General features: G+C 46.3%; 1 protein-coding gene and 1 non-coding gene across 2 annotated transcripts; both read left to right on the top strand.

The window, feature by feature from the left end:
• Positions 1 to 3,819: 3,819 nt before the first annotated feature.
• LIPG (lipase G, endothelial type) lies at positions 3,820 to 23,567 on the top strand. The gene is made up of 10 exons (XM_007660210.3): positions 3,820 to 4,198; positions 6,548 to 6,741; positions 7,634 to 7,813; positions 8,822 to 8,933; positions 12,087 to 12,308; positions 13,329 to 13,571; positions 16,564 to 16,684; positions 17,806 to 18,024; positions 21,572 to 21,676; positions 23,065 to 23,567. Exons 1-10 carry the CDS (start codon positions 4,102 to 4,104, stop codon positions 23,084 to 23,086), a joined length of 1,515 nt encoding a protein of 504 aa, XP_007658400.1. The 5' UTR covers positions 3,820 to 4,101; the 3' UTR covers positions 23,087 to 23,567.
• On the top strand, positions 8,232 to 8,369 carry LOC114810949. Its single transcript, XR_003758638.1, has one exon. It is a non-coding gene; the product is annotated as a small nucleolar RNA SNORA7 (small nucleolar RNA).
• Positions 23,568 to 27,188: the final 3,621 nt, after the last annotated feature.

A 27,188-nucleotide genomic window follows, 5' to 3' on the forward strand; every position in this document is an offset into this window, starting at 1 on the left:
AATAATAATAATAATGTTGGTATTTGTTAAGTGCTTACTGTGAGCTAAGCGCTGGGGTAGATACAGGGCAATCAGGTTGTCCCACGTGGGCTCACAGTCTCAATCCCCATTTTACAGATGAGGTAACTGAGGCACAGAGAAGTTCAGTGACTTGCCCAAAGTCACACAGCTGACAGGTGACGAGATTAGAACCCACGACCTCTGACTCCCAAGCCCGGGTGCTTTCCACTGAGCCACGCTGGTTAAAGGGCTTCCTATCCCCCCAACTTTGCTGACCCCTCAGTCCCCACCCCAGGCAGAGAATAATAATAATAACAAATAATGATAATGGTATTTGTTAAGCACTTACTATGGGCCAAGCACTGTTCTAAGCGCTGGGGGGGGGGGATATGAGGTGATCCGGTTGTCCCACGTGGGGCTCACAATCTTAATCCCCATTTTACAGATGAGGGAACTGAGGCCCAGAGAAGTGAAATGACTTGTCCAAAGTCACACAGCTGACAGGTGGTGGGGTGGGATTAGAACCCATGACCTCTGATTTCCAAGCCCGGGCTCTTGCCACTGAGCCAGGAAAAACCAAGCCTGGCACCAGGCTCTCCCGATCAGGCTCTTAGCGTTTTTTTTTAGTGTGTGTGTGCGTGGGGAGGGAGAGGAGGAGGGGACGGACAGGACGGTCAGAGTTAGGGTTGTTCACACGTTCAATCGTATTTATTGAGCGCTTGCTACTAATAATAATTATGGTATTTGTTAAGCGCTTACTATGTGCCAAGCACTTAGTACAGTGCTTGGCACACAGTAAATAATGATAATAATAATAACAAAGTATGGTACTTTTTAAGCGCTTACTATGTGCCAAGCACTGTTCTAAGTCTTCTAGACTGTGAGCCCGTTGTAGACGGGGATTGTCTCTGTTGCCGAATTGTACTTTTCAAGCGCTCAGTACAGTGCTCTGCACACAGTAAGCGCTCAATAAATACGATTGAACGAATGAATAAGCGCTGGGGAGGATAGAAGGTGATCACGTTGTCCCACGTGGGGCTCACAGTCTTCATCCCCATGTGACAGATGAGGGAACTGAGGCACAGAGAAGTGAAGCGACTGGTCCAAGGTCACACAGCAGACAAGGAGCGGAGCCACTATTCGAACCCATGACCTCTGACTCCCAAGCTCGGGCTCTTTCCACTGAGCCACGTTGCTTAACAATAATAATGATGTTGGTATTTGTTAAGCGTTTACTATGTGCAGAACACTGTTCTAAGCGCTGGGGTAGAGACCGGGAAGCAGCGTGGCTCAGTGGAAAAGAGCCTGGGCTTCGGAGTCAGAGGTCATGAGTTGGACTTCCGGCTCTGCCACTTGTCAGCTGTGTGACTTAACTTCTCTGTGCCTCAGTTGCCTCATCTGTAAAATGGGGATTAACTGTGAGCCTCACGTGGGACAACTTGATTACCCTGTATCTACCTCGGCGCTTAGAACAGTGCTCTGCACATAGTAAGCGCTTAACAAATACCAACATTATTATTATTAAGTCACTTAACTTCTCTGTGCCTCAGTTACCTCATCTGTAAAATGGGGATTAACTGTGAGCCTCACGTGGGACAACTTGATTACCCTGTATCTACCTCGGCGCTTAGAGCAGTGATCTGCACATAGTAAGGGCTTAACAAATACCAACATTATTATTATTATTATTATTACCGGGTAATCAGGTTGTCCCACATGAGGCTCACAGTCTTAATCCCCATTTTACAGATGAGGGAACTGAGGCTTAAGCGCTTACTATGTGCCTGTGAGCCCGTTGTTGGGCAGGGATTGTCTCTCTTTACTGCCCTATTTAACTTTCCAAGCGCTCAGTCCAGTGCTCTGCACAAAGTGGGAGCTTCATAAACACGATCGAATGAAGGAATGAATGCGCCAAGCACTGTTCTCAACGCTGGGGTAGAAGACACTTGTCAGCTGTGTGACTGTGGGCAAGTCACTTAACTTCTCTGGGCCTCAGTTCCCTCATCTGTAAAATGGGGATGAAGACTGCGAGCCCCACGGGGGACAACCTGATTCCCCTGTGTCTACCCCAGCGCTTAGAACAGTGCTCAGCACATAGTAAGCGCTTAACAAATACCAACATTATTATTATTATTATTAAGTCACCGGATAATAATGATGATGATGGCGGCATTCGTTAAGCGCTTACTACGTGCAAGGCATTCGTTCATTCAATAGTATTTGTTGAGCCCTTGCTATGTGCAGAGCACTGTACTAAGCGCCTGGACTGGATAAATCGGTAACAGATAGAGACAGTCCCTGCCCTTTGAGGGGCTTACAGTCTAATCGGGGGAGACAGACGAAAACAATAGCAATAAATAGAATCAAGGGGATGAACATCTCATTAAAACACTGTCCTAAACGCTAAGACAATCGGGTTGCCCCCACGTGGGGGTTCCCCGCGGCCAGAGAAGCGAAGCGGCTTGCCCCAGGTCACCCGGCGGAGGCGGGATTAGAACCCACGCCCCGTGAGTCTTTCCCCCCTAGGGCGCGCTGCGGGCCGCAGAGGGGGACTGTAGTAAGCGGCAGGAAAGCTTAATTCGGGGGAGCCGCCCTGCCAGGAGGTGGCCCAGCGGGCGGGTGTATCCGGGGCGCGGTCTGGGAGAAGCAGCGTGGCTCAGTGGAAAGAGCCCGGGCTTGGGAATCAGAGGTCATGATGATGGCATTTGTTAAGCGCTTACTATGTGCAAAGCACTGTTCTAAGCGCTGGGAGGATACAAGGTGATCAGGTGGTCCCACGTGGGGCTCACAGTCTTGATCCCATTTTACAGATGAGGTAACTGAGGCTCCGAGAAGTCAAGGGACTTGCCCAAAGTCACACAGCTGACAAGTGGTGGAGCCGGGATTCGAACCCATGACCTCTGACTCCCAAGCCCATTCCCTTTCCACTGAGCCAGGGGTTCGAACCCCAGCTCTGGCTCTTGGGAAGCAGCGTGGCTCAGTGGAAAGAGCCCGGGCTTGGGAGTGGGTTCCAATCCTGGCTGTGCCACTTGTCAGCTGTGTGACTGTGGGCAAGTCCCTTCACTTCTCTGGGCCTCAGTGGCCTCATCTGAAAATGGGGATGAAGACGGCGAGCCCTACGTGGGACCCCCTGCTGACCCTGTATCTCTCCTGGCGCTTAGAACAGTGCTCTGCACATAGTAAGCGCTTAACAATCACCAACATTATTATTATTATTATGGTCAGCTGTGTGACTGTGGGCACGTCACTTCACTTCTCTGGGCCTCAGTCCCTCCTCTGTAAAATGGGGATGAACTGGGGGACAACCTGATGATCCTGTATCTCCCCCAGCGCTTAGAACAGTGCTCCGCACATAGTAAGCGCTTAACGAATCCCAACATTATTATTATGGTCAGCTGTGTGACTGTGGGCACATCACTTCACTTCTCTGGGCCTCAGTCCCTCCTCTGTAAAATGGGGATGAACTGGGGGACAACCTGATGATCCTGTATCTCCCCCAGCGCTTAGAACAGTGCTCTGCACATAGTAGGCGCTTAACAAATCCCAACATTATTTTACTATAATTTTTTACGGCGGGGGAGCGGGATGGGGAGGGGCGCGGGGCCCCGGGCGCCACGCGGTGAGCGGGGAACGAGCGCTGCGCCGCTTTCATTCAAACTTTGGGGAGCCCCCCCGCCCCCGGGGCTGGGGGAGGGAGGTGTGACCAATCAGCGCCCGAGGAAGCGCATAAATTAGGCAAATTACCATCTGGCGATGGGTCAGATGACTCGGGTTCTTTAAAACCTCCAACCCGGCGCCCCTCGATGTGACAGCCACCGACTTTTCCCCCCCCACATCACCCCCCACGGAGGCCGAGGTTGCAGCGAGGGGCTCAAACTCTCCACCGCACGCTCCCACCCCGTCTCCTTTAATTTGCGGGGTTCCCCCCGCCCCTACACCCTCCCGATCCCCCCTTTTAACTCTCCGTACGCTCCCCTTCTTCTTGGGCTGGAAGCCCAGCCCATCTTGCCTCCCCCAGCTCCTTCAGAAAGGGAAGCCTTTATCGGGATCCCGACCTGGGTGTTTCGGTTCTTTTCTTTCATTTTTTTTTTTTGGAAAGCAATGAGACCCTTCGTTTCTCTGCTCTTCATTGAGACTATCTACTGTTGCATCCTAGCGGGGAGTTCTGCCCAGGGAATTGCGGAAGGAAGGCTGAAAGGTAAACTTCTCTCTTTTATTTCTCATTTATCTTCTATCGTTCCGTCCTAAAATCTTTCTTCCTCCTCTCTCTCCCTCCCCTCCTCCTCCGCCCGCGTTTCTTTCTTTGCCTAACAGATCGGGGCGATCACTTGTTCCTTGCGGGCTCTGTAGCAGGGTAACCTCCGTAAAACGTGACTAATTGGGCTCTGAGCTTGATATAAATGAAGAGGTTTTTTTTATGTCCTCTCAAGTTAGACTTTTCTCTCTGTTTTTCGGTTTTTGTAGCGTTGGTCGAGGTAGCGTTGGTATCTCTCTCTTTGCCCCCTCCAGTCCCCTCAGGACCTTTTATACTGATTCTCGAAGTTAAGATGATCAAAGTTCCTGCTGCCCGCATTCCACAATGGTTTGTTTTAAGAGCGATTTGTCTTTCTAGGAGGATGGGGGGTAGGTGAGGGAGAAGTGTGGCAGAGAGCACGGGTCTAAGAGTAGAGGGACCCGGGTTTCGGTCCCAGCATGTGTCTAAGAGTAGGAGGACCCGGGTTTTAGTCCCAGTTCTGGCCTGTTGTGTGACCCTGGACATAGTCATTTGACCTCTCTACACCTCAGAATCTTCATCTGTAAAACAGGGAGAGGCAGGCATTATCCCCATCTCAGAAGGATGTTTTGAGGACAAAAATGAGATAAACTCTAATATGAAAGCCCTTCAGGAAAATAAAAGCTCTGCATAAAGTCAAGGTATCTGCCATCCAAGCAAGCTAACCTGTCCTTGACCAGAGCCTTGCTGGGTTTTGTGAGATTACTGGAAAAATTGTGCCAGGAGGAAGCCTGCTTCCTCCTTCCCATCACTGTCTCCTCTTTCTTCCAGTTTTTCCTCTTTTCTGCCTCTCCTCTTCGTTCTTCCCCTTCTTCCCTGATGTGCAAGATATAACCTGTGCCTGGCCTCAGCCAGGACCACATGTTCTTCCACTTCCTCACTTCTCCCACCTCCCCCCACCACACACACTTTTGCAGCATGCTTTGGAAGGACCGCCAATTCTTGATGAAGGGAGAGTGGACAAATTACACACACCCTTGCCAGTTTGTGGTAAACCGCTGTTTCGGGGCTCTGCAAAGCCCTGGACTGTTCTGTACTGGCTCACCCATTTGTATGATTGGAGAAGTAATTTAGAACCACCTGAAAAATTGCTCTGGTAATGCCGTAATGGCTTTAAGGAAGGGTTGGTAACTGGAATCTGCAGAGAAATCTGGGTGCAGAGATGGCCAGGACTTGTATCGTCCTCTCCCAAGTGCTTAATACAGTGCTCTGCACACAGTTAATGCTCAGTAAGTGCTACTGGTGATTGAATAAAGAGAAACTGAGCATATTAATGCAGAGGAGCCAGGAGCTTTCCCTTCTCTCTCTCTTCCAGATTCTCACTTGACCCTAAATGCTGAGCGTTTAGTAAATCTAGGGCAGCAGAGGTAGTAAAGTGACTAGTTAAATCTCTGCCTTTTTTGTTTCCCGTTATTCCAGCAATGGCTATGCTCAAATCTGGCCATTTTCTCTGGTGTGCACACTAGCTAAAAATTTGGGGCACTCTTTTTTTGAAACCTTATCCTCCATAACAGCTCATGTTCAACCAGCTTCACTTGGTGGGCCTAACCTTGCTTATCCTTTATCCTTGCTCCCCGCGCCCCCTCCCCTCTTTCCTTTAATCCTTGTTGATATTAATCCAAGTTGATCTTTTTTCCTGGGCCAGTGGGTTAGAGAGCTGGCATGCTTCCCAAACTCTTCAATATATTATCAAGGAAAAAATTTAGGATGGCCTAGTGACAGAGAGAGGGAGTGTGGAGAGAGAACAGCAGCTTGGCCACTTAAAAAAAAAAAAAATGAAACAAAAAAAACAACCTACAGGCATCAGTGGTTTCCAGAGTCCCAGGAAGCCAGTCCATTTCCTAAAATGTAGGCATCCTGTTCTTGGTGGGGCTGAAATAAATGACTAGTCCATCTGGAAAATGCTGTTTTGCTCACCTGGTGACTCAGTCTCTGCTATTTGTCCATTTCTCCTTAGGACTGACTTTGGGAAGGTGGTGGGGCAGCACAGAGATTTGAGGGAGAAAAGGGAAAGGATGAAAGGTTTACAGAGGAGGAGGGAAGAATGGGGAAGGGGAACAGACTAGAAAAATTGACTTGTTGAGAAAGACCAGTTCAGTGAGTTGAAACATGAACTCTGCTCCAGTAAGTCATCTTCTAGACCATAAGCTTGTCGTGGGTAGGGAATGCATCTGCTATATTGTTGTTGGTACTTTCCCAAGTGCTTAGTACAGTGCCCTACACACAGCACTCAATAAATGTGACTGATTGATTGATTCATTCTTCCATCACCAGGCGACATCCCAGATGAGCACGTGGAGCCCGGGAGAAGACACATTCACCCCAAACACCAGGTGAAGTTTAAGGTCTGCACTTCTACAGACCCAGAACACGAAGGCTGCAAACTCACCATAGGTCATGACGAGCATTTAGAAGACTGTGGATTCAACATGACTGCCAAGACCTTCTTCATCATCCACGGGTGGACGGTGAGGAGTGAGGGAGGGCACTCTGAAGCAATAGATAGTATCTGCTTTCCTTTGTGCCGATCAATTAAAGGGATCACCAATGTTTCCAGATTTTTTGTTTCCCCTCTCTTTGCCGGCTGCTTGTAATTCAGGCATCTGTGAAGAATGCATTCAGTCACTGCACTGAAGAAGAGCCTTCTGTGTCCCTGGTTTGGTGGTATTTAATGCTGGCTTATGGCCTGCTTACAAGTTTTACTCCTCAAAGCAGCAATGTAACATGACTAGCCCTTAAGAACACATTTAATTACACTTAATTACATCAGTCAGCTGCTGCCTTCCAGTATCCCAGTGTCAGTAGAGGCTGAGGGGAGTAACTTGACTGTCTCCATGAATCCGAAAGAAGCGAATGGTGTTGGCCCCTGCTGCCCTTTTAAAGTGCTAGAGCTTTTATGCGTGTCCTAGCAGAGCAATTCATGATGAAAGATACTTCAACAAAGGGATTTAAACTCTGAGATTTGCCACCTTCAGATCAGAGTAGCACTCATACTCATTCATCCTGATGGCAATCTTCATCCAGGTACCAAAGTGCAGTGAGCAGATTCCTGACAGTGCTACTGTAACTGGGCAGGATTGTGTTCCGTGTTTATTCATTCTCCCAAAGGTTGAGAAGCCCATCAGCTGAATGCAGCTCGGGGTTTGAAAAGTTGGAGGGGCCTTACACCAGGACTCAGGAATAGGAGGGTATCAGGATCTCTGCCCCACCCACTGTAAGATGTCTGATCTCCAAATCGAGGAAGTTTATGAAAACTTTAGGGTCGAGAGAGTCAGAAGGTCAGCAGGTCGGCTTGTCGACAGCTTCACTGAGGTTCTTGAAGTCCCCGGGGGAATCTAAAGTTTCTACTTCCTCTTGCAGATGAGTGGCATGTTTGAAAATTGGCTGGACAAGCTCGTGTCAGCCATCCAGGAGAGAGAGAAGGAGGCCAATGTGGTCGTGGTGGACTGGCTTCCTCTGGCTCATCAGCTCTACACAGATGCCGTGAACCACACCAGAGTGGTTGGGAAAGACATCGCTAAGATGCTGAACTGGTTGCAGGTAAATTCCAAGACATTCTGCTTCTCGAGAGACACCAGCCCGCTGCTCTTGGAAACCACTCCCCACAGCGGGAAGGGATCTGGGAGTGGGGAGGAATCTACAGACTTCTGAGTTCCCTGATCCTGATGGAGAGTAGCTAGATATTAACTAACCTTGTGAATGGGGCCCCCAAAACATGTGGATGCCCCAGGGCTCAAATTCACTTTCAGAGATTAATGATTTACTGGCGATAAGGGCAAACCTAGGGCAGGCCTTTACAAGGAAAAGGAAATGGTTTTTGGACAAGGGAAACAAAAATCCTGGCTTTGCTTCTGTATTTATTCAGGATCATTCGGGAAGATGGGGTTTTGAGCTGGAGGATCTGGGTAATAATCACCCTTCTCTGGGAGCATGATTACGGGCAAATTAAGATGCTGGTTCCCTCTAAGGATTGCACCTGGAGAGTTTCCAGTACTCTACCAGTCTCGGCTAGGGGAGGGAGAGTCAGGCAGAGGCATACCCATTCTATTCCTGGCTTGGGCCATGGCTAGTTTGCGGAAGGCAATCTGCTACAAGTCAAAACTCACCTGAGCTGGGCTGCAGTGGCATGGGAGAGAGTCGAGGGCGGTGACTCAAGTTTACTGCGTGGAAGAAGGCATTGGTAAAGCACTTGTGTGTTTTTACCAAGAAAATTCTGTGGATACACTGCCAGAATGATTGTGGATGGAGGTGGGGCGTTCTGGGAGAAATGTGTCCACAGAGTCACTGTGGGTCAGAAAAGACTCGACAGCGTAAGACAAAATGCTGGAAGGGTGATGGTCTGACCTCTAATTGGTTCATCTTGCCAGAGATAAGCTCCATGGTGGGCAGGGAATGTATCTGCCCACTGTCTTGTAAGTGTCCTCTCCTGAGCGCTTAGTACAGCACTCTACACATAGTAAGCTCTCAGTAAATACTATTGATTGGTAGTTTAACTTTTTTAGGCAGGGGAGTGCAACCTCCTGATAGACTACTTCTTTGCAATTTCAGGAAAAGCATCATTTTCCCCTCGGGAACGTTCACCTGATTGGCTATAGTCTCGGAGCTCACGTTGCCGGGTACGCTGGCAACTTCGTTAAGGGAACAATCGGCAGGATCACAGGTAAGAAACGCAGTCAGGTGGAGATCCATCCTCTTCCCCACCACCCAAAAGCCTTAGAGATTAATGCTGGGATGTTTCAAAATATTTTTGTTGTTGTTGTTGGGACATGCCCAATACAGGATAAGGTACCCATGTCACTGCCTGAAATCTGTAGGAGTGGAGTAGATTCAGGGAGTGAGAAGAAGGGGAAAACATTGCAAAATCGTTCATCTTGGGTTCTGTGAAAGGACTGGCTAAGGTAGTTGGCTGGGAATTCCACTCTCTGTCCCGCAGCTGTGGGGTGACACACAGATTGAAAACCATTGAACTAATGGGAACAATACTATGCTGGGAATCAGGAAACCCAGCTTTCCAGTCTGGGCTTTGCCAATGATCAACAGGGTGTCCTTGAGCAAATCACTTAACTTTTCTGGGCTTCAACTTTCTCTTGGGGAAAATGGGGATAATGATTCCTTCCCCACCTTCACTGGAATGTAAGGCGAGACAGGAGATGGGAAAGTACTTTGGAAGAAAAGCACTAGATCAAATAGTCTCGTTATCACTTGGGTAGTTTATTGTTATAGAAAGAGACCTTTCTCCTTTCACTACTCAGGAGCAAACTGCAAACTGGATTTGTTTCTTGAACTCTCAGATCTGTCTCGAGAACTCAGTGACTATTATTATTAGATTATTGCGAGTTCATTCATCTGCTCTCTCTCTCACACACACACCCCACACACACTCTCTCTCACTGTTCTGCCACATGTCTGCTGTGTGATCTTGGGCAAGTTACTTCGCTTCTCTGTGCCTCAGTTACTTCACCTGTAAAATGGAGATTAAGACTGTGAGCCCCATGTGGGACAGGGACTGGCCAATCTGATTACTTTGTAGGCACCCCACTTCTTAGAACAGTACTTGGCATATAGTAAGCATTTAATAAATACCCCAATTATTATTACGCACACACACTTACCTGCTGTAGATGTAGCATAACTTCCTAAGAACTAAAGTTTCCCAAGATGGGAAGGTATCCGCTGGGAGGGCTGCCCCTTAGACAGGCCTCCCTTAGCTCCGGGTGGGGAAGGCAGTTCCAGGCTCTGCCATTCCTGATTCCACTGTCCGCATTCCCCTCGCCATCTTATGAGTGGCATGAGATTTAAGGCCCAAGCTGGCTGCTGTGGACCACAGAGTCCTTGCAGGAGATCAGTGGCGAATGGGATTCAGTGACACAAACAAGCAAAAAATCTTTCAGTGAATGGTCTGTGAGAAGGAGTCCTTGGAGAGTCACTGAGCTAGCCTCGCTAGTCACCACCTCAGGGTTACTAAGTTGGAGCCCAGGTCAGCAGGGAAGAGTGAGGAGGCACTACGATTTTGCTCCCTGCTGACCCTCTGGGTGGCAGCTGTTAGCAAATTGTTACTTCATTTTTAGCTTGCCTTGTCATCTGGAGTTGGTGGAACCCTAATTAGCCCTTTGCCCTGTTTGGACTGGACTCTGAGATCCAAGATTTGCCTCTTACTATAGATGACAACAGATCACTTCCCCTTGAGTTGTTGCACAGAGGTGACTGACAGGACAGAGGAGGGTGTATAATTTTGGACAAGAAGCCTGTTCTTCCAGGCTGCTAAGTACTAAAGATAGTTTAGCTGGGAAGGTTTTTGTTTTTTAAACGGTACTTGTTGAACACTGACAATGTGCCAGGCTCTGTACTAAGCACTGGGGAAGATACAAGCTCATCAGGTTGGATACAGTCCCTGTCCCACATGGATCTCACAGTCTTATTACCCATTTTGCAGAAGAGGGAACTGCAGCCCAGAGAAGTGAAGTGACTTGCCCAAGTTCACACAGCAGACAAGTGGCGGAGCCTGGATTAGAACCCACGACCTTCTGATCCCAGGCCTGTGCCGTATCCCCTACGCCAAGCTGCTAGAAGCAGTAAATTCCTAAGTGTCAGAGGCGGCATCTTCAAAGCCCTGCTTAAATCCCACATGCATAATTCAGTGCTTTGCACAAAGTCAGCACTTATTAAATATCATTGATTGACTATGTGATTTAGGGGCTGGATACTAGGGATGGAGCTGCACATTGCATTGTTTCCTGAAGGTGGTGATACTGTAGCAGAGAAGAATCCCTACTGCTAATGAGTTCCCTCTCCTGGGGCACTAGTGAAGGAAGCCCCCCCCCCCTCGCCCCCTGCCTCTGCCAGTTTTATTTTGGGAACAGATGACTCCGTAGGCCTGCGGCGTGCATGGGTTTGACTGATGTCTTAAATTAGAGGCCTTGCTCAATCTTTCTCCTCTAGTTTTCTGGCAGAAGCTACTGGATAATCAGGACTCTTCAGGGGCAAATAAAGAATGTTTCTTCTGCATCTGGCTAACTCTTCCTTTTTAGGGAGTCTCCCTTCCCTCCAGTAGGATCTGGATCGGTCCATTGAATTGTCTACTGTAGAACTGCATTTTTGCTGGAGCCGTATAAGACCTGATAGTTGTGTGACCCTGGGAATCCTAACCTGCCTCCATCATATTACCTCAGTTCACATTCCTTCAGTCCATCCCAGCTTCCATGATGCTGCAGAAACTATTAGATCCTAACATTATTTAATCCCCCCATAGAGCCTTTTTCCTTTCTTCATACAAAAAATAAAGGAAATAGGGCAAAGATCTTTTATCCATTACACCTGCTTAAAACAGGAATTTTTAAAAATCACTGCAGTAAACTAGAGGTTTTATAAGGGTGACATTTATTAGGCACTCACTCTGTGCCAAGGGCTGGGATAGATATAAGATAATCAGATCAGACTCAGTCCCTGTCCCACTCAGGGCTGTGCCGTCTGAGAGTTTTGGGGAATGGGTCTTCAATCTCCAATTTACAGTTGAGGAAACTGAGGCACAGAGAGGTTAAGTGACTTGTCCGAGGTCAAACAGGTAAGTGGCAGAGCCGGGCCTGCAACCCAGGTCTCTGGACTCCCAGTCTCACGCTCTTTCCACCAGCTCAAACTTTAGCAGTGCCTATTCATCGATCCCAGTGCCCAACCTCTCACGGTCCAGAATCCCATCAAAATAAAGCAGTCGCGAATGCTGACCGCCCTTCGTAACCCATCCCTCGATGGTTCATCCCACCAATCGCCAATTCCCAAGGAGCTGAACCCATCCTTTCCTTCTCTTTCCTCGGTCTAGGTTTGGATCCAGCGGGCCCTATGTTCGAAGGAGTGGACGCAGACCGCCGCCTCTCTCCAGACGACGCGGACTTTGTGGACGTCCTCCACACGTACACCAAGTCTTTTGGTTTGAGTATCGGGATCCAGATGCCAGTGGGACACATGGACATTTACCCTAATGGGGGAGACTTCCAGCCTGGCTGTGGGCTAAATGATGTTTTAGGATCAATTGCATATGGAAGTAAGTTCTCCCTCCCTCCCTTTCCCTCCTTCCCTCCTTCCATTCCTCCCTCCCTTCCTTTCTCGTTGGATTTACTCTACATTCCCTTGGCTACACGTGGAGCGGTGTGACCTTGAAGCAGAGCACCATCCTGGGAGCCAGTTAAGGTTGCCACACTGTGCCAGCTTCTCACGCACGCCCTCTGTCTCCACGGCTACTTTATCCGGTTATTATTTTTTCAAATGGACTAACGTGACTTCTCGGAATAGTTTAAAATTTGTTTCATCTTCCCTAGTGTCATGCACCACCTTACTTGAAGACTGTGAGCTCCTGAAGGGCCTCTGACTCTTAGCCGTGTATTTTTTCCAGGAGCTTACTAATGTGCTCTGTGCTCAGTAAGCACTTAAATAAGCACTACAAGTACTATAGGGGAAGATAACTGATTTTCAACTAGGCTTGGGTAAAGTGAATTTGGAGCTGAAATAATTCTGCTAACTGAGCAAAAATGAAGCCCATGGGTTCAGCAGGTGGAGCATCCAGGGGCAAGAACCAAGCACTCTAGGGATAATCTGGGAGACATCTTGGTAGTCTGGGAGTCTGGCTCCTTGAAGTAGTCCAAAGTTGTTAGCTTGAGCTGCTCTTCCAGAAATCCCCATACCCCCAGCCCCTGACCTTTAGGGCGGCATTAAGAGTTTGAGCTTTTTCTCATTTTATTTCCAAAAGCAGCACTGATCTTGAAGGGGGTACCCATGAGCCATCTCCTGCCTTTCTGGGTCCACGTTCAAGTCCTAATCAAAATGAGCTTTCCCACTCTCAGGGGAAGGCGATGGATCGATCAATCGTATTTATTGAGCGCTTACTGTTTGCAGAACACTGTATTAAGCGCTTGGGAGAGTATGGTAGGGCAGAGTTGGTAGATATGTTCCCTGCCCACAATGAGCTTTCAGTCTAGAGGGGCAGGCTGACTGGCTCCTGCTGGGACTAGGTGAAAGACTAACTGGGCCTCCTTTTTCCCCCGTCCTTCTTCCTTCCTTCCACTAGCATTCCCTGAGGTGGTGAAATGTGAGCACGAGCGAGCCGTTCACCTCTTTGTGGACTCCCTGGTGAACCAAGATAAGCAGAGTTTTGCGTTCCAGTGCACGGACTCAAACCGTTTCAAGAAGGGTATCTGCCTCAGCTGCAGGAAGAACCGCTGCAACAACATTGGCTACAATGCCAAGAAAACAAGGAACAAGAGGAACAGCAAGATGTACCTAAAAACCAGAGCGGGCATGCCCTTCAAAGGTAATAATATTGCTTCCCGGAGGGAGGGAGACTCTTCTTAATATAGAATTCTGCAACCTTTTGCCTTGATTGCCGAATTTCTGATGGGCTCTGTAAAGAGGCCAGATGAGGAAGGATGGGTATTTTTCTATCCGTTGTGCAGATGAGGACACTGAGGCTTGGGGGAGGGCGAGCGACTTTCCTGTAGATTAACAGATGAGCTAGCGGCTGAAGGTGGTCAGAGGCCAGAGCGGGAGACCTAGGGGTGTGGGCCTCCAAGAGGAACTTCTTATTAAAGGGAAAGGAATCTTAATGTTACTTTGACAGCAAAGCTATGAGACTGTGAAAATCCAGTGCTTAGTAAAGGAAGTGTCCAATCAGACAGCTCTTCCTCCTCCACCTCATCTAATTCCTGATGGTAACAGGGATCTTGGCCAGCTTAGTGGCAGGACTGTTCACTAAGAGGTTGGCTTTTCACTGGGTCTGAAAGCCTTGCTCTGTTCATCGATGTCTGTGGTCATTCACTGCTGTCTCATCGCTGGAGAATGCGTGCTCAACCTGTGTGAGCCAGAGATGAGGAACCTCGGCCGACTAGATCAGGCCAGTTTTCCCTGAGGAATTTGACCCAGTGTCATCTCCCCGTGTAGACCATAAGCTCATTATGGGCAGGGAATTTCTGCTTGTTTCTGGATTGTACTTTTACAAGAGCTTAGTACACAGTGAGTGCTCAATAAATATGATTGAATGAATGAATGGCATCTACTGATTCAGATGCTTGCAAGGGAGGGAAGGTAGGGGTCTGCTTCCTGGACTCCATATTGAATAAATTTTAGGGTAAAAAAGGGATTTCTTTTCTCCTAAATCCACCATGATGTTACATTTCTTTAACTCTAGAAAAGTACCATCACTGACTGGAAGCCCCCTCTTGAATGGGTATTCCCTTCTGCTGGATCTTTGTCAGAACTCATGGGAAGATGAGCGCAAATAAAAGCAGGGTGGGGCTCACCAATGCATCAAACAGGTCTTGTTGGAGTTGTCTGATTTTGCAATTATAACATGCCAGAACTTGGACAAGCAAAGGCCAGAATGACCAGAGGCAGAGCAGTAGACTGGCACCAAATCTTTTTCTAGGGAAAAACATGGGGCCAGATTCCCAGGTGGATTCATACCTGCGATCAAACTGAGTGATGAATATGCCTGGAACTCCTTGTTCCAGTAGTAATTATGATTGAGTGGCAGCCCCCATGCTATCTATTTTTTTTAAATGGTATTTAAGTGTGTATAACGTGCCAGTCACTGTACTAAGCACTGGGGTAGATTCAAAATAATCAAGTTGGACACAGTCCATGTGCCACATGGGGCTTACAGCCTCAATTCCCATTTTACAAATGAAGTAACTGAGACATAGAGAAATTAAGTGACTTGTCCAAGGTCACACAGCAGATGAGAGGCAGAGGTGGAATTAGAACCCAAGTCCTCTGACTCCCAAGCCCATGCTCTTTCTACTAGGCCAAGCCAATTTTCGACTACTGAAGACCTAATGAAGGCAACCTGCTTTCAATTCTTGCCCTGGGACAAGTTAGTTAATCTGAGTTTTTCTTTTCTACCATCTTTGCAAAATAAAGGTAACAAATAATTTGTCTCTGTCCTGGACCATTGGAAAGATTAATGATGGACTACAACACTGTGAGTCTCACATTGATCAGGGAGTGCATAGTCTTGATTGTCTTGTATCTACCCCAGTGCTTAGTACAGTGCTTGGGATAATGCAAGCCGTTAACAAATATTACTAGTAATATTATTATTATTCAAGTACTTTCAAATCCTGAGAGTTGGATGAGAATGTTTTTGTTTTTTTTCTTTTCAAATATTCTTCTGTGAATATCTTGGGATCTGATGAAGGAAAAATTAGGGCACAGTGGCCCATTTTTCAGATGATTGTCCATTCCTAATTGGGTGGTATGTCTGATCTTTAACGGTCTTTAACTTGAAACTCGACGTGGTTTTTGTGATGGAATAGCAGTAACGATGATAATGGTATGTAATAATAATAACAATAATGATGGTATTTGTTAAGTGCTTACTATGTGCCAAAGCACTGCTCCAAGCACTGGGGTAGATATAAGATATTCAAGTTGGACACAGTCTCCCCCATGGGGCTCACAGTCTAACTAGGAGTAGGATTTAATGCTCATTTTACAGATGAGGCATAGACAAATTAAGTGATTTTTCCCAAGGTCACAGACAGACAAGTGAATGAGCTGGTTAGAACCCAGGTCCTCTGACTCCCAGGTCTGTCCATCTTCCACTAGACCATGCTGCTTCCCCAGTGTATGTATTAAGCATTTACTCTATGCCCAGCAGAGAAGCAGCGTGGCTCACTGGAAAGAGCACGGGCTTTGGAGTGAGAGGTCATGGGTTCGAACCCCGGCTCTGCCACTTGCCAGCTGTGTGACTTTGGGCAAGTCACTTAACTTCTCTGTGCCTCAGTTCCCTCATCTGTAAAATGGGGATTAAGACTGTGAGCCCCACGTGGGACAACCTGATTCCCCTGTGTCTACCCCAGCGCTTAGAACAGTGCTTGGCACATAGTAAGTGCTTAACAAATACCAACATTATTTGTGGGCAGGAAATGTGTCTATTATGTTCCTATATTTTACTCAACCAAGTGCTTTGTATTGTGCTCTGCATAGAGTAAGCACTCAATAAATACAGTTGACTGACTCACTGTTGGGGTAGATATATGATAATCAGATTAAACGCAGAATGACCTAGCCAACAAGTTTGGATCCAACCCCAACCCAATCCCCAGGAAAGGAAATCTTCACCAGATTGGTATGATTGGAGAGCATCATCAGATTAGAAGTCTCTTGACTCTTTAATTGGAGGACTTAATTAGAAGGAAAAGAGATGGTGTTTAGCCTTTGTCAGCAATAGATAGATGCCAGTAGCCAGTATGTCGTGAAGGAATTGAGAGCCTGTGTTAACATATGCAATATTCTCATCTCATTAGTGTACCATTATCAAATGAAAATCCACGTCTTCAGCTACAAAGACATGGGAGAGATCGAACCAACCTTTTTTGTTACCCTTTATGGCACCAACACGGATTCTCAGTCTCTTCCCCTGGAAATGTAAGTCCATGGAGCCGCTGCCTTTATCTGTGCTGGGAAAATGAGTTGGTTCACTTGGGCAGATGGAGAGGATGCCACCGTTGCACCTGGCGAGCAGTAAAGGTTTTCTGGGTGGGTTGCAGAGAGTGACAGTTCAGCAAAATGGAAACTTCTGGGGAAAGAGCCAACTGGGAGGAGTTCTTAAAAATTACAGTTTTTTTTCATGGCAGTTAAAGGGGCATAATCTTCATGCCTCCATCCTGGGTTCTTGGATCTGTTGCAAATTACATGTTCGGCCCTTTGGTCAGGGAAGACTTCTTAATAAATAGATGTAGTATTTAAGCACTTACTATGTGTCAGGTACTGAATTAAACACTGAGTCGGGTAGAAGCAAATAGTGTTGAACCCAGTCCCTGTCCTGCAAGTCACAGTCTTAATCCCTACCTTATCGATAGGTAACTGATGCACAGAAAAGTTGAAATGACTTGCCCAAGGTCACACGGCAAATGGGATTAGAACCCAGGTCCTTTCCACTCTACTTGCTCCTGTTTCTCCACTGGAGTGAGGTTTCGATGAGTGCTTGCCATGGCTCTGCCATACGGATGGTGTCGGGGCTGGAAGTCTCCATCTCTCTCACATTTTTGATCTTCCTTACAGCGGTTAGTTAGCGGTCCTCTGGGATCCAAGATGGTGGCCCTTGGGTTTGGGTGGGCCTGGAAAATCTGATGAGGGACCAGCACTTCTTGCATTCTATGCACACGTAAAAAATGGCCCCCAAGGTGCTGATTTTTCTTTTTTCTTTTTAATTTCATGATCCTTTGATTCTAAAAGAGACTGCTTTCTTGTTTGAAGCATACCAAGCATCCCAGACTAAGCAGAGGATATAAATAGGAGTTCCTGCATTTCTGTAGCAGGGTGGAGTACGGTCCAGGTGTCTTTTTATCCTCGAGAAACAGCCAAGAATTCTGCTTCCAGGCCAAACGACGGCATTTGGCTCTAATCAGACCCATAATGTAAATCAGAGCCAGTCTCCCCATGGGAAGTGGGAATGAGACTGATGATTCTGTCCCCAGCAGGATCGCTCCCAGCCAACTACTCTGAGGGACTGTAAAAGTGATGCTAGCTTCTTCCTTGACTTGCAGAGTCGAGGAGATTGGACTGAACGCCACCAACACCTTTCTGGTCTACACTGAAGAAGACATGGGTGATCTCCTGAAGATCAAACTCACCTGGGAGGGATCCTCTCAGTCCTGGTACAATCTGTGGAAGGAGCTGCGGAGCTACTGGTCTCACCCCCAAAACCCTACGAAGGAGCTGCACATAAGACGCATCCGGGTGAAGTCTGGGGAAACTCAGCAGAAGTGAGTGACAAGCCAGCAGTCCCTTTGGGTCCAAAGGTTTTTGGGTGGGGGAAAAGAATTCCAAAGTGTATGTCTATCTCCCATATCTCTCACGCTCTCTAGTCCTTGCCCAGACAGCTCCCAATCCAGCCCTGCTCTGGGCCCCACGACTCTTAATCCAGCCCAGAGCCTGGACAATTGCCTTAGAATTTAGCTGCACCCTTTACCCCCAAAGCTTAAAGGATTGTGCATAACTGCCTCCTCCCTTTGAGTAATATGCACTTTACAGATGTCAGATGATACTGGTTGAGAGATATTTCAGAGCAAGTGTCACAGGGTGGAAGAAACTGAGTTTAGAAAAGTATATTTTTTTAATGGTATTTGCTAAGCATTTACTATGGGTCAAACACTATTCTAAGCATTGGGCTAAGTACAAGATAATCAGGTCAGACCCAGTCCTCTTCCCACATGAGGTTCACAGTTTAAGTAGGAGAGATAACAAGAATTTAATCCCCATTTTACAGTTGAGGAAACTGAGGCACAGTGAAGTAAAGTGACTTACCCAAGATCACACAGAAAACAAGTGGTAGAGCTGGGATTAGAATCCAGGTCCTCTGACTGCCAGGCCCATGCTCTTTCCACTGGGCCATGCTGCTTCACTAAGCCACCTTAAAACATGGTCTGTAAGGGAGAGATGTGGAACCCCAACTTTGAATCAGAGAGTTTCTGGAAAAAGCTCTGAACCTTCATTAGCAACAGGAGTAGGAGGCAACAATAAGTGTCACAGTGAAGAGTTAAGACATGGCATTTCAGGATACTGACTCACCATTTTCAGATTCACTCACTCACTTTCTGAGTGGGTGTTGTTGTGGGGTGGATTCCTCTTGGTCTTCTAGTTCAGGCATCCAGCAGGAAAACTCAGGGTCAAAAGGGTAGTCACCTTCTGATTCCCAATGGCTCCAGAAACATTAGTGGGCAGGGAACATGTCCACGAATACTGCTATACTGTACTCTCCCAAGCGGTTAGTACAGTGCTCTGTACCTAATAAGCGCATAGTAAATACCACTGACTGATGGAATGCCTTTCCACGAGACCTGATTCATACTGATCTTTCACTCTGTCACCCTGGGTTGGATGACTAGAAATCATTATTTCCATTTCTCCTAGCCCTTGTCTTCTGTAAAGCTTTTAAACACTGGCTCGTCTAGGCTAAGGATATTGTGTACATAATTCACTGGCGACTTTGCAGTTAAGTCATATGAGTGAACATCCCCTCTTTAGAGGGCCCTTTGAGTCCAATTCTCCACCTCGGGTCAGGGCAGACCAGGCCGGCATGAAAATGCCCAAGATGTTTGCATGTGACTTAGTGTGTGGAGGGGAGGAGTACAGACCCAGGTTGTGCCATCTGGAAATTGGGCCTTATCTTTAGCCAGCTGGAGTTGAGCTACCTCTCTCAGCAGCTTTGCCAGTGGGTTGTGGGTGGCTTGCAACTTCTGGGACTTGTGCCTCCTCAGTGAGGCTTAACGAGGGAGAAGGATGAGGAAGAAAAAGAGGGGAAGGGTAAGAGATCAATAGCCTGAGTGGCAGTGTGACCTAGTGGAAAGAACATAGACCTGAGGGTCAGAGGGGTTCTAATCCTGGCTCTGCCCACTTGCCTGTCGGGTGATCTCGAATAAGTCACTATAATTCTCTTTAGTTCAGCTTCCTCTGTCATCTGAAAAATATGAATTAAATGCCTGTTCTCCTTTCCCGCTAGATGGAGAGCCCCATGAGGGACAGAGACCGTGTCCAACCTGGTATCTTGTATCTACCCCAGAGCTTAGTACAGTGCTTGGCACACAGTAAGCACTTAAGAAATACCATTTTTTATTTTTTTTAAATGAAAAAGTGTGACCAAGTTCCTCTCAGAGACTCACCGCAAGCATCACCCTGTCCAACAGACTGAGATGAGTTTGGCCCCTGAATTTCTTACAGTTCTAATGGCAACATAAAAACGACATTCCTGACCTCCAGAGAAGTCAGGCTTGGTCTGGAATTTGTCTGGAGCTGCTGGGTCGAACGTATGGGGAGCTCTCGCTCTGATTCCTGCCAGCAGGCAGCTTTCCCACCTCTGCCCGGGAGACCCGGCCATAAACCGTGCAGAGCCGGACAGGTCCCCCGGCTTGTATAACACCTCGTAACGTTGGGCCGCCACTCCGAGAGCGGGCTCGTTTCTGAAATCAAAACCGGGTGGAGACCAAGCAAACCCCTGCGCTCCAGGGCCAGAGCAAGATGGGCGTCCTTCTTTGTATGCGATCTCAACTGTCACTTTGGAAAGTCACTCCATGCTTTTGCACCGCCCCCCGCCACCAAAGCTTAAAGGAAGTTGTGATATTTCCTTCTGTAAATTTGTCATGTTCGGGCCCTGGGACCAGACTACCGATAACCTCAGACTGTGTTTACACCAGCCGATTAGTAGCAATAGCAGTAGTAATTGGGATTAAGCGCTTACTAACGGCTGAGCACTGTTCTAAGCGCTGGGGTAGATACAAGGTAATCAGGTTGTCCAATGTGGGGCTCACAGTCTTAATCCCCATTTTGCAGATGAGGTAACCGAGGCACAGAGAAGTTAAGTGACTTGCCCAAGGTCACACAGCAGACGTGGCATAGCCAGGATTAAAAACCATGTCCTCTGACTCCCAGGCCCACCCTCTTTCCACCAGTCTATGCTGTTTACTGAGGGCCAACTGGGTGCAGTGCACTGTATTCAGCCCTTGGAAAGTACCAAATGGGTGAACAATATATTCTCTGTCCACTAGGAACTTACACTCTAATAGCAAGGCCCCTTGGAAAGAACATGGGCTTGGGAGTAAGACATCCCAGCTCTGCCACTTGCTGCTATGTGACCTTGGATAAGTCACTTAACTTCTCTGGGCTTCAGCTACTTCACCTATAAATGTTCTCCTTCCCTCTTAGCCCTTGAGCCCCCTGAGTGACAGGGAGTGTTCAATCTGTTCATCTTGAATCAGCCCCAGCCCTTAGTACAGTATTTGATGCATATTAAGCACTTAAAAATACCCACAATTATTATTTTTGAAGAGGAAGACAGGCATAAACTAATATACAGTCTGTTTTTGGCCTAAATGATCTCATTCATCTCAATACAATCGTTCAGTTCTTCATCCATTCATTCAGTAGTATTTATTGAGCACTTACTGTGTGCAGAGCACTGTACTAAGCGCTTGGAAAGTAGAATTTGGGAACAATCCCTACCTAACAACAGGCTCACAATCTAGAATCCAGCATTAGTCTCAGAGTCCATTCATGAACCAGTCAGTCAGTCAATCTTATTTGAGTGCTTAATTGTGTGCAGAGTACTGTACTAAATGCTTGAGAGAGTACAATATAACAATAAATGGACACATTCTGAACCCACAGTGAACCAATGATGAACTCGATAATTGTTTATTTAACAATTATCTTAAATCTTTCATTAGGCCCATGAGAATTTCCTTCTCTCTGTTGTCCATTTTAGAAAACTCTTCTGTTCCTAGGTTTTAATCACTGCTTATTTATTTTTTCTCTCAGATTGACCTTCTGTGCTGAAGATCCTCAGCCGACCACCATAACCCCTGGCCAGGCGCTCTGGTTTAAGAAGTGTCGAGATGGCTGGAGAGTGAAAAACCAAACAAGGTAGCATGGGCTTCCTCTCTTAGTGTTCACTTGTCATCAGTCCATCCATCCGTTTTGGGCTCCTTGTTGGTTTGAAAGTACTGGGTTGGGGGGGAGACCAGGAAGTAAAGAGAGAACCCAGAACTTCCCTGTACTTGCACACCTCATTGAAGCATTAGACATCATAGAATTTTGCAGAAATTAGTAATTGACTATAATATCTACTGCCAATAGCATCCTTCTGGAACAGTTTGATAATGTTTTTTTCTAGGTGGCATAATACTCAACAATCTTGCCATGCATGTAGGTTCAGCTGGGTGGAATTTTGAGGAAAAGAGGTGTGTGTAGTCAAAACACTGAGAGATCACAAGGTTCTACATAATCAAGCATATTTATTGAGCACTTCCTGTGTGCAGAGCACTGTACTAATTGCTTCGGAAAGTACAGTATAACAATAAAGAGACACATTCCCTGTCCACAATGAGCTTACAGTCTAGAGGGAGAAATGGACATTAATATAAATAAATAAATGACAGATATATACATAAGTGCTGTGTGGCTGGGAGGCAGATGAATAAAGAGAGCAAGTCAGGGCTACACAGAAAGTAGAACTCCATTTCCATACCATTCCCCCTTCTAATGACAGAGTAGTTGGGCTCAAAAGATAATTTGAAAGACAGCTCTATTATTCCTAGCCCTGTAGTGGCTGTCTGGGTTTTTAAGTATGTCTGCCCCCGACAGACTGGAAGCCTGGTGGGCAGGGATTGTCTCTATTGCTGAACTGTACTTTCCAAGTGCTTAATACAGTGCTCTGCTCACAGTAAATTCTCAATAAATACAGTTGAATGAATGAATGAAGTGCTCTGAAGGAATGGGACAGTTTCCCCAGGACCTGGGTTGACCAATAGGTCACTGGAAACTTTTTCTTCCTGAACCATGGATAGACAGTCCTACATTTGCAAGCACAGGGGACAACTGTTAAAAAAAAAAAAATTTCTGGACTCCAGAAAATTGCATGTCAAAACTGGATTAGGTGACAAAATTTAATCTACTTGCAAATGTGCCTTGCTTGGTCTACTTAGATAAAGGCATGAAGTTGGTTTGGGTTACTGGTTTTCCTGCTTTCTTGCTCATTAGTGATTTATAGTCGTTTTTTTCCCTTCAGGGCCAACAGCATTGACTCTAAAGTTCTCAAAAAATCCACAATTCTTTTTGCAGGCACCAAAGTTTGGGGAGGGGGGAGAAAAGAGGGGTATTTCTAGCTAGGTGTATGTGGTCACTTTAATATGCAGTCTGTTTTCAAATTTCAGTTCCAAAGGTACCGATTAAAACGTTAAGCATTAATGAGCATGCCAATTCCGCGGTAGTCGTCAAAGAGTCCTCATTTTCTTCTCCTCCATTTCTTTCAGTTCTACCGAAAGTCTGCTCTGAGAGTTCTTTGGAAATTTTCCATCCAGAGCCCCAGAACAGGCAAACCACATGAAGAAAGTCACTTCTGGAGATCTACTCAAATAGAAGGACATTCCTGCACTACTTGTAGGATCTCTTCTTCCCAGGGAAGGGTTTTGATCACCTATGATGGCAGTGATTGTGAGCAGGAGGAATGCGGAGATACATGGCTTTCCTAGGATAATGCTAACTCGAACCTCCAAAGAGGCCTCCTTTAGGAGTCTGGATTCTGTTTTAATTTTAGCATCCCTAATCCTGTTTTGCCAACCAAGTTGGTATAAAGTTTCTAGAAAAGACTCATATTTTTAGGCTGAGGGAAACTACAGATCTAGAGTTGAAGTGGTAAGGGTGCCGCCGTGTTCTACACAAGACAAAATCTTAGCACAAACAGAAGCAGCGTAGCCTAATGGAAAGAGAACAGGTCTGGGAATCAGATGACTTGGGTTCCAATCCCAGCTCTGTAATTTACCTGCTGTGTGTCCTTGGCCAAGTCACTTAACTTCTCTGTGCCTCAGTTACCTCATCTGTAAAGTGGGGATTAAATCCTCCTCCCTCCAATTTAGCCTGTGAGCCCCATGTGGGACAGGGACTGTGTCCATCCTGATTATCTTGTATCTACCATAGCTCTCAGTAGAGTGTCTGGTACATAGTAAGTGCTCAACAAGTACTATAAAACAAAAACAAAAGGAACACAAAGGGATTCTTCATATGCCTGACGGAGACCCACCGGCACCTGTCTTCTGAAATGATTATTATGGTATTTGTTAAGCGCTTACTATGAGCCAGGTACTGTACTAAGTGCTGGGTTGGATACAATGGGAGCACCCAGGGTCAAAGAAATAAACTAACGCTCAGCACTGTTCCTCTTCCCATTCAGAGAGGGTTAAACAAGACCCAGAGGTGCACTGAAGGCTTCTGGTCAGCTGCTGTAATTTTACTTGGGTCCTTCAGGGTTAGATAGAATTAATACGATTTGCCCAACCTGGCTAGTCCAGTCCACTAGAGCTGGGTCCTACAGAGGGTCATGTTTTGAAAGAGATAGTTTCCTCTCGTCTTATGTAGTTCACTGTTATGAATAAATGAAATACTAAATTGCCACCTATATGCCAAGCACTGAACTGTGCCTCTGGGAAATGGGAAGCTGGGGAGTCTTACAACTTTACTTTCCAGTTTCCTTGTTTCTAGCAAAATTTCTTCCATTCAGGGAGAGGTAAGGTTTGCGCTTATTTAGAGAACAAGCGAACACCTGCCAAGTGAGATCAGTTCATTGAATTGTGGAACAGCCCATTTTAAACCTTGGCTTTGTGTTGCACTTGATTTCTTCCCTCCCTTCTTCCCCATCCTCCAATACCTTGTCTTTGCACCATGTCCTCACCGGATAAGGCACCGCTGAACTCTCGATTCTAGATCTTTGACCAGAGTTGTTGCGGGCAGGAGACGGAATCAAGTTTGCAATCAAGTCCTCTGTGACCCAGATAGTCTAGATAGAGAGGGTTTCTTAGTATCAACCATAGCCCTAAGCACTTACACTTGTATCTGACTGGAAGGAGGGAGCTATGTGAAAAGGGTGGGATTTTTATGGGGAAGGATGGGCCGGGTTTGTTCCGAAGGAGAAGTGGGTCAAGGATGAGGTTGGGGAAGAGGGAGGCGGGGGCTTTGGCTATGGTTTTAAAAGTGAAGCATGTCAAGGTTCCAAAGCAGTAGTGCTGTTGGATACATGGACATCGGAAGACCTCAAGGGCCAGGTTGCAATCGGAGGGCCAGCAACGATGGATTGTTGTCAGTTTCTGTGATCGTTTCCCAACCAAAGCTGTTGGTGGTCTCAGTTTTGAACTCTAAAGTCATGACAACTTTGAGAATTGATTTTGGGTGATGAATTCTCACCATGCCATATATTTATACAGTTATCTTGAAGCCTTATTTGTATATAATGTCCTTTTGTATGTTACCTGGAGTACTATTTATTTCTCAGATGTATATAATGTAAACAAGAAAAGTTTTTTGATCAGTTTTTGCTCTTGGATTATTAACAAGCTAGTAACTTTTTTTAATGTGAAGAAAAGAAATAAAGTAAAATACTGTTCAATTCTTGAAGTTGCTGCCAACCTTGATTGTTCATTTTTCTAAAAATGGTGAACTGTTCCAGAGTAAAAGCTGTGAACGTGGGTTGCCTAGTAATAATAATGATGGCATTTGTTAAGTGCTTAGTATATGCAAAGCACTGTTCTAAGTGCTGGGGAGGATACAAGGTGATCAGGTTGTCCCAGGTGGGGTTCACAGTCTTAATCCCCATTTTACAGATGGGGTAACTGGGGCCCAGAGAAGTTAAATGATTTGCCCAAAGTCACACAGCTGACAAGTGGCTGAGCCGGGATTTGAACCCATGACCTCTGACTCCCAAACCTGGGCTTTTTCCACTGACCCTAGTAACAACTTTAGATATGTTGTATCATGGTGAAAAAATATAGTTGCTTATTTGCCTCATTTGGGACATGAAACCTCCAAAAGATGAAAATACTCTGGTGGTCTCTAAACTGCTGGCTCACATACAATGTGGAAAGAACATGGGCTAGGGAGTCAGAGGTCGTGGGTCCTAATCCCGGCTCCGCCACTTGTCTGCTGTATGAGTTTGGGCACTTAACTTCTCTGTGACTTAGTTATCTCAGCTGTAAAATAGGGATTAAGACCATGAGCTCCATGAGGGACAATCTGGTTACCTTGTATCTAGCTCTATGCTTAGAACAGTGCTTGGCATATAGTCAGTGCTTAACAAATGCTATAATAATAATAATAATTATCATTCTCTGTGCCTCAGTTACCTCATCTGTAAAATGGGGATTAAGATTGTGAGTGCCGTCTGGGACAACCTGATTACCTCACATCTACCCCAGCTCTTAGAACCGTGCTTGGCACATAGTAAGCACTAAACAAATACCATTATTATTATTATTATTACTACTATTGAAAATGGGCACCTAATTGTCTACCTGCCCTGTGGACAAAGCAGTAGAACTTCCTCAGGTGGAATTTAAGGTAGCTGTAAGGAAGAATTTCCTTATTCTGTGCATCAGAATTGGGTGGGGAGTCTTCTGTAGAATTTTTAAAGAATGGTAATAACAATAATTATGGTATTTGTTAAATGCTTACTATGTGCCAAGCACTTTATTAAGCCCTTGGGTAGGTAGTCAAGTCAGACTCAGTTCCGTTCCCACAAGGGGTTCACTGCCTCAGGGGGAGGGAGAACTAGTGTTGAATCCCCATTTTACAGATGAGGAAACTGAGGTGCAGAAAAGTGAAGTGACTTGTTCAAGGTCACATAACAGGCAAGTGGCAGAGCTGGCTTCCAGGCCTGTGCTCTTGCCATTAGGCCACACAGAGCAAACTTTTTCCCATATCAAGGAAACCCCTTGCTTGGAGGCAGGAAAATGGGCTGGATGAGTTTATAGGACTCCCTCCAGCTCCATGATACTATTCAGTTCCTGAGCATGAGTGCTGTTCTCTGCTGCCTTCCTTGTCTTACTCTTTTTCTCACCAAGACAGGGGGTTTTTGTTAGTCACCTCCTTCTGACCTTTCAAGTCAGAATCTGTGAGCTTCCTGGAAGCAAGGTCAATCAATAGTATTTTTTGAGCACTTAATTGTGTGCATAGCACAGTACTCTCCCAAGCACTGGGAGAATTGGTAGACACCAACAAGAACCTTATAGTTAGTTTAGAGGATGCAAGGTAAATAAAATTTATTGGTACTCTAAGTGATGATGGTGATCAATCAATTGTATTTATTAAGTGTCTACTGTGTGTAGAACACTCTTCTAAGCGCTTGGGAGAACCCCAGTATCAGAGTTGGTAGACAAGTTCCTGGTGATCACGTTTAAATAACGTGATCTCGAGCAAACAGCCCTGATATACAGGAAACAGAGTCACAACTCTGCCACTCACTGGTGTGATCTTGTGCAGGTCACTAATTTCTCTTTTTTTCTCTTTATGAATCGAAGATCCTAAACCCTACCTCTCCATACCTCCCAGGGATGTGGTCAGGACACATGGAGATCACACATATTACAGTGCTTTGAATTCCCAGAAAGAA

This window comes from Ornithorhynchus anatinus, chromosome 3 (genome assembly GCF_004115215.2).
Source record: "Ornithorhynchus anatinus isolate Pmale09 chromosome 3, mOrnAna1.pri.v4, whole genome shotgun sequence".
In the NCBI taxonomy this organism is placed as follows: Eukaryota; Metazoa; Chordata; class Mammalia; order Monotremata; family Ornithorhynchidae; genus Ornithorhynchus; species Ornithorhynchus anatinus.

Excerpts from the sequence above, each read along its gene's own strand:
- LIPG (XM_007660210.3), top strand. The coding sequence starts at position 4,102 with ATGAGACCCTTCGTTTCTCTGCTCTTCATTGAGACTATCTACTGTTGC. Across the intron at positions 7,814-8,821 it reads AGATGCTGAACTGGTTGCAG|GAAAAGCATCATTTTCCCCT; the intron begins GTAAATTCCAAG and ends TTGCAATTTCAG. Across the intron at positions 21,677-23,064 it reads AGAGTGAAAAACCAAACAAG|TTCTACCGAAAGTCTGCTCT; the intron begins GTAGCATGGGCT and ends CATTTCTTTCAG.